This window comes from Danio rerio, chromosome 13 (assembly GCF_052040795.2).
Source record: "Danio rerio strain M-AB ecotype USA chromosome 13, GRCz13ab, whole genome shotgun sequence".
Lineage (NCBI taxonomy): Eukaryota > Metazoa > Chordata > Actinopteri > Cypriniformes > Danionidae > Danio > Danio rerio.
The window spans coordinates 3,224,459-3,231,328 of NC_141033.1; the positions used below are offsets into that span (position 1 = coordinate 3,224,459).

A 6,870-nucleotide genomic window follows, 5' to 3' on the forward strand; every position below is an offset into this window, starting at 1 on the left:
ATGATAAAAGATTGGGCACATGTGTGAGCCCTTTTATTTGTTTCACAGATAAAGAGAAAAAACACACACACCAGAGTAGAACAGTACCGAAAAGCCAGTCACCTCCGGTCTCTTAGCCGGCTTACAGTGATCTTGCTTAAAGAACTTAACTGCAACCTGACCTAATTCAGGCAGGACTTCCAGGTCTGTGGGAACGCAGTGACCCACACTATCCCAGGTCAGATGACTACAAACTCGCATGCATGAGGAGAAAAAAAAACGGCTTTAACGTATACCTTCTGCTGCAGATCTACTAGTACATCTGTCTAGCCAGCAGACAGAGCAGCTCGAGAAGCCTTTGCACATTTACAGGTTTCCCAAAAGCAACTTAGAGCACAGTGAATGGAAGAGTACAAGAAATCCTTTTTTGCAATCCTGGTTGCTTAAATAATAAAATAACAACTTAATGATGGGGTTATCAAGGCTTTCAGAAAAGAATAATAATAGTGTGAGACTGATAACGGCAGCCGGAAGAGAGAACAAAGCCAAATTTACAGTCTTGGCCCCACAGCATCAGAACTTTTGGCATCTGCAGATTTATTTTAGAATCATTCATTCATTCATTTTCTTGTCTGCTTAGTCTCTTTATTAATCCGGGGTCACCACAGCGGAATGAACCACCAACTTATCCAGCAAGCTTTTACGCAGTGGATGCCCTTCCAGCTGCAACCCATCTCTGGGAAACATCCACACACACTCGTACACAATCATACACTACAGACAATTTAGCCAACCCAATTCACCTGTACCGCATGTCTTTGGACTGTGGAGGAAACCGGAGCACCCGGAAGAAACCCACGCGAACGCAGGGAGAACATGCAAACTCCACGCAGAAACGCCAACTGAGCCGAGCGACCAATCGACCTTCTTGCTGTGAGGCGACAGCACTACCTACTGTGCCACTGCTTCGCCCTATTTTAGAATCAGAACGGCTAAATTACATGGTGCTTTTGAAGGCCATGTCTATACTAAAACATTATCATTTAAATACGCATATTTTTGGGAAATGAAAACGTCTCTTTTTGACAGCGCTGTCTAAAGCAGATGCATCAGCGTTTTTGTTGCAGCGTGGACTGTAACAATAAAAGCTTTCGAAAAAAAAAAAAAGGACTAATTCAGCTGATATGGTAAACGCTGTAAAGCAGAGGTTTGGGATGCTGTTCAATTTGACAGCTTTATAAAAAAATAGTCAATTTGTAGATGCTCCATATTGCCTCCTTGCAAAGGACACAATGTTTACTGGAAGCTGATGTTCAGCAAAACATTGTGACATTGGCAACATTTTGCGACAAAGTTTCAATGAGATGGAAAGTAAATAAACGGCAGGCGGATATGCTGCAGGTAAAAGCATCTTACATCTGTGCGAAAGCGTTTTCAGCCATTTTAGTGCGGATGGCGGAATTGAAATCGATAGTGTGGACATGGAGCATTTTTTGACGAAAACAGTTTTCGAAATTTTACCAGATTAGTGTAGACGTAGCTTACAATAAAGCTGATTTTTACTTCTGCGTCGGCCTACCGGAGGATGCCTAGCCCTCACCGTCGCTAAAGTGCACCTCTCAAAAAATTTAACTACACGTTGCAACGATGCATAGTGCAAGCTCTGTGATTGGTCGGCTTGGTAGCGCTGACAGGTGTGGGCAGGAGCCACGCAAGCCCTATGGAGCGTTTGTTTACAAGTGTGGAGTCCCATGAAGGAGCTTCGGATGGAAAGTTTTGTATTGTGTTTACCTCATGGTTAAAGTTGTTGCACGTCCACCGATTCCGAATGAGAGATTTCAGCTGCTGTCTGGGCTTTCACTGCTTCTCTATGCCTCCCTTTCTTCATGTGTTCCAATACTTTTGCCTTGCAACATTTCATTTTATTACACATAACTTCTAAATTAATTTGTTTTCTTTGCATATCTGTAATTATTTGGATGCTTCCAACATCTGGTGAAAATTTCAAGTCAATGGCACCTTTAGAAATGATTTCTGAGAAAAATGATGACGTGTTCAATACTGATTTTCCCTCCAAATGACCCCTTCAAACATTGATGCATGTTAATTTCAAGCCCTGTGCGATATTGACACTGTACCTGCAGGAGTATGTTGGCTCTCCTACTTTAAACACATGGCCACAAAGTTGTGACGGCTGGTTGTTCTGTTCGAGTTTGGACAAGCCCACGGACGGCTCTTCCCCACAGAGATACCACTCCAGCGGGCCCTGAAGCAGCAGCTGAGCAAGCAGGTCCTCGTTCTGAGGGTTGAGGTTGGGACCCAGGCAGTAGATCTTGGGGACATAGCAGGCCAAGTGTTGGTACACCTCTTTGGGTAGGTTGCTCACCTGTAGCCATTTCTGTGGAAAGATGGGTAAATTAAACGTTTTTAATATGAGAAAAATTGTACTTTACATTAAAGGGGACCTATTATGCCAATTTTTACAACATGTAATATATGTTTCTGGTGTCCCTAGAGTGTGTATGTGAAGTTTCAGCTCAAAATGCCACACAAATAATGTTTTATAACTCTTTGAAACGAACCATTTTAGGCTTTGATCCTAATTATGCTGTTTTGGTGATTGTTGCTTTTAATTCAAATAAGATTATGCTCTTTTCAAAAGAGGGCGGAGCTACAAATGCCTGCGCATCAGCATAATGGCAGATTCAGAAGCAAGACTAACGTCCTTTGCTAATGAGGGATGGTCACTAGTGGGTGGGGCTTTCCTATTCTGATGACACGTACAAAGGGAGAATGTCAATCAAAGTGTTTCTGCAGACTGCTTTGATCAAGTGTGAATATAAAATATTTAATTAATAGATTTTTTCCATTATAAGCTGGAACATTTAACATTACTGAAAAAGTTAACTCCCTGATCGTCAATGTATAATTTGCACCCTGATTGCAATAATACCACAGAAAAACAAAATATCACATTTTCAGATTTTTCCAATATTGTGCCACCCGAATATATATATATATATTCCAATTCCATGCAAATGTCAACCTTGCCATGAAAAGAATTAAATTTTCACCAAAATATGGAAGTTTTTTGTGTAGGTTTGTATTTTACAGTACTTGTAGAAATACTTCAAAATGACTGTCAATGTTTTCAAACTATTATGTTTGAATTACTAAAGCCACACAAATGGAATTTACACATCCGTCACTTCCATAACGAAGAAGTGTCACATCCATAACGACACTTTTTCCTCATAAATACAAAACTGTAAAATAAAATAAAACCAGTCATGTTTGTTTTATAGAGAGCCAACTCTTCTCCTTTTGATTAGCAATATTTCTTTTGGGTTGTGCAGTTTAATTCACAGAACTTCTACAAAATATGTACAAAGTATACTGTAAACTTGCAAGCTTTTTTGGTCACATCCATAACGCTTTACTTTCCTTATTTAAAGTATAAAGTTTACAGATTGATTTTTTTTTTATCCCATAACTTTGTGGTTAGTTGTCCTGGAAAATATCAACAGATATTTCAAAATAATGTTAAATTATACTTTCTATGTGAATTTATGTTTTGAATTTTTACTGCAAATGTCACATCCTTAATGCTGGAATAGCTCATATATATTCATTCATATATATATATATATATATATATATATATATATATATATATATATATATATATATATATATATATAAAATTTTATTTGTTTTAATAAAGTGACATAAATTGACTGTGCATTTCATATACTATAGAAAAATAATCCGATGCAAATACAGACTCTGATTTAGAAACTATTGTTTTGTTTTTTTTGCAATTGTTTTGAAGTAAATACTGTAAGAACCTATCTAGTCTCCATTGTCTACAGTTAATGTGTTTGTTGTGCCAGAAACACATGCTGTAAAGGAAACACAGAGATTACGTATACAGCACAAGCAGAACTTGGCAGTCTCAATGACTGTCTACATCGACCTACTAACCTGGATTTAGGACTTGAGAGAATACAGTTAAACAAACCAGATACAGACAATTGACCAAGTGCTTTTGAGATTGTTCAAAAGAGATTTTAATCTCATCAATATAGAACTCCTTGTGATGTACGTTCACGTTTTGTACGCACATGGTGATGAAAAAGAAGTGCAAAATAACCAGGACATGTACTGTTATCGTTCAGTTCATCACACAACACAACCACAGTGAATTGAGGTCTTGTGGTTCAGACAACCGCCACCTGAATTACTTTGTCAAAACAAACCTACTTTTTTTATATGATACACGTGGCATGGAAATGTTGTGGGTAAATCAATTTACAAATGAAAAGAAAAACAAGAATAGCTGGAATATCAAACTAATGTTTAGTTTGCAAACCCACAACGTTCTCCAGCACCTGCTGAAGGAAACCAGAAAAACAGCTCATATTACCATTATCACAAAAATGCTAAATATATATATTATTTTAACTATTTATTTGTATAAACCAATTCAAAGCGACTGTCAAACTGTGTTAATAGCAGGATAAACATAATGACGTATAGATGATGAACAAAGCAGCCAATGTTGTTTTTCCAACTCTTGACAGATCCTTTTAAAATATCACTGAAACCAAAACCATACGCTAAACCCGAAAAATCACTAAATAAAAAAATATATATACTAAATCCATATTTATAAACTGATAATGTATGCAAACGGCGTGTCAGATGTGCGTTTTTTTAGGCTGAGGTGTGAAAATCTCACAGGCTAGCGTTAGCTGTTAGCGCGCTAGCAGGAACAACTGAGCAAAACAAGATGAGGAGCGAGAAAAAAAAACTGACAATTCATCGCCAACGTGTTGATTTTTGCAACCAAACACAAACAGATCGCCAGTAGAGAAATTTTGCGTAGTGTTCATAAAACTGTCGCCTACCGCAGCGGTGTCCTTAGCGGAGAAATTGAGGAATTCGCTACACAGAGCGGACGGTGCATCACGATCGGTCTCGGCCGCCGCCATCTTTACTTCAGTGGCCACCAGCAAACCAGCAGGAGCAACAGCAGTGAAGGAAGCGGAAATCAGCCGCTCGCCCTTCTTCCGTCAAGGAGCTGGCAAAACTTTTCAGCTGACTAATGGAAAAGTGTCGCTGTTGTTGCCACGGTGACGGTGCACAAAAACAGCCGCTCCCTCCTCACGTGTGGTTTACAAGTACATCTGCAAACTGTGAATTGATTAAAAGTTGTCTTTCCAAACCTTGTAGCTCATGTGTTGTCATTTTACTAGTAAACACCACTGAGGTGAAGTTTTATATTCGCACATATAGTCAGTGACAACTTGTGATATCCTCACTATACTGCTTACCATGGTACATTGAATAGCAATCACATATATGACTTCAAAACAACCCCATTTGACTGTGGACTTTGATAGTTACTGGCATTGAGGTAAATTTGGTTTTATATTTGGCTCATTCTAACTTTCTCCTTAATAAAAGCATTTCAGAAAAGTTTTATTTACTTATTCTAAATAGGGAAATCATATTAGTAGCCGTGACTATCAAAGTATAACATTGTTCACAGTCAGTTAAACAGAGCTTGATTTGAAGTCATGCTTCAGACCGAATATTCAAAGTAGCGTGGTAGCTAAACAATATAGAGACCATGTCACAAGTTGTTACTGAATGTGTGAATATAAACCAACTTCATGGCTGCAGTGTGCTAATATGATTTGCCCATTTAGAATTACCAAAGTTGTCTAAAATTACATTATTATGGAGAAAGTCTGAGTGAGTGAATATAAAACAGGCTTTACCTCAACGTAAACACCCACTGGAACGGTTTTTGGAAGAATTTTGGGACAGCGAAGACTGGAGTAATGTAACCCTGGACCACAAAACCAATAGGCTACTTGTCCATTTTTTGGAAATGTTTGTTTACCATATAAGCTGAAAGCTGAATAAATAAGATTTCTATTGATATGTGGAAAAATGGTGTTCATGACTTGAAAGCTGTTCTAAAATCTTACGGAAAAGAAATAGGCTTTTTGGAAGGATTGTGTGACTGCAAAGACCGAAGATGAAAATTGTAACCCTGGACCACAAAACCAATCATAAGTGTATTTTTTATTTATTTATTTGAGTTTACAACATAATCTGAAAGCTGACCCTGCTGAAAAATCCAGCTTAAACCAGTCTAGGCTGGTTGGCTGGTTTTAGCTGGTTGACCAGGCTGGTTTTAGAGGGGTTTTGGCCACTTCCAGGCTGGTTTCCAGCCATTTCTAGCCTGGTCTTAGCTGGTCAGGCTGGAAAATGACCAGCCAAATCCAGCTAAAACCAGCTTGACCAGCCTGGTTTAAGCTGGATATAGCTGGTTTTGGCTGGACTCCCAGCTTGGCTAGGCTGGTCAAGCTGGTTTTAGCTGGTCATCTCCCAGCCTGACCAGCTAAGACCAGGCTGGAAATGGCTGGAAACCAGCCTGGAAGTGGCCAAAACCCCTCTAAAACCAGCCTGGTCGACCAGCTAAAACCAGCCAACCAGCTTAGGCTGGTTTAAGCTGGATTTTTCAGCAGGGGAATAAATAGGATTTCTATTGATATGTGATGTTATGACAATATTTGACAGGGAAACAACTATTTTAAAACCGGTAATCTGAGGGTTAACATATTGGCAAACGTTTGCAAAACTAGCATTACCTCAATGTAAACACCCCTCAAAAATGGTGTTTATGACTTGAAAGCTGTTCTAAAATCTTTGAAAAAGATATATCATGTTGACATTTATAATAAAATAAATGTTTATTGAGCATGAAACCCGATTGGGAGGAGTTATGGAAGGATTGTGTGACTGAGAAGACTAGAGTAATGATGAAAATTGTGATCCTGGTCCACAAAACCAGTTAGTGTCCTTTTTTTTTTTTTT

General features: G+C 38.6%; 2 protein-coding genes across 11 annotated transcripts in view; one reads left to right on the plus strand and one right to left on the minus strand.

Annotated features, from left to right (window-relative positions):
• ubr2 (ubiquitin protein ligase E3 component n-recognin 2) overlaps positions 1-4,977 on the minus strand; it is a 60,316-nt gene extending 55,339 nt beyond the window's left edge. For all 10 annotated transcript variants that reach the window (XM_087278800.1, XM_087278799.1, XM_087278801.1 and 7 more), the window contains exons 1-2: positions 4,890-4,977; positions 2,118-2,377 (exon numbers count right to left, since the gene is read on the minus strand). In XM_087278800.1, the coding sequence (XP_087134926.1) occupies positions 2,118-2,377; positions 4,890-4,973 (344 nt within the window). In that variant the 5' untranslated portion in view covers positions 4,974-4,977. The remainder of the gene's footprint in view (positions 1-2,117; positions 2,378-4,889) is intronic.
• Positions 1-6,870, plus strand: part of arfgef3 (ARFGEF family member 3) — a 973,876-nt gene that overhangs the window by 856,338 nt on the left and 110,668 nt on the right. The window lies entirely within an intron of this gene.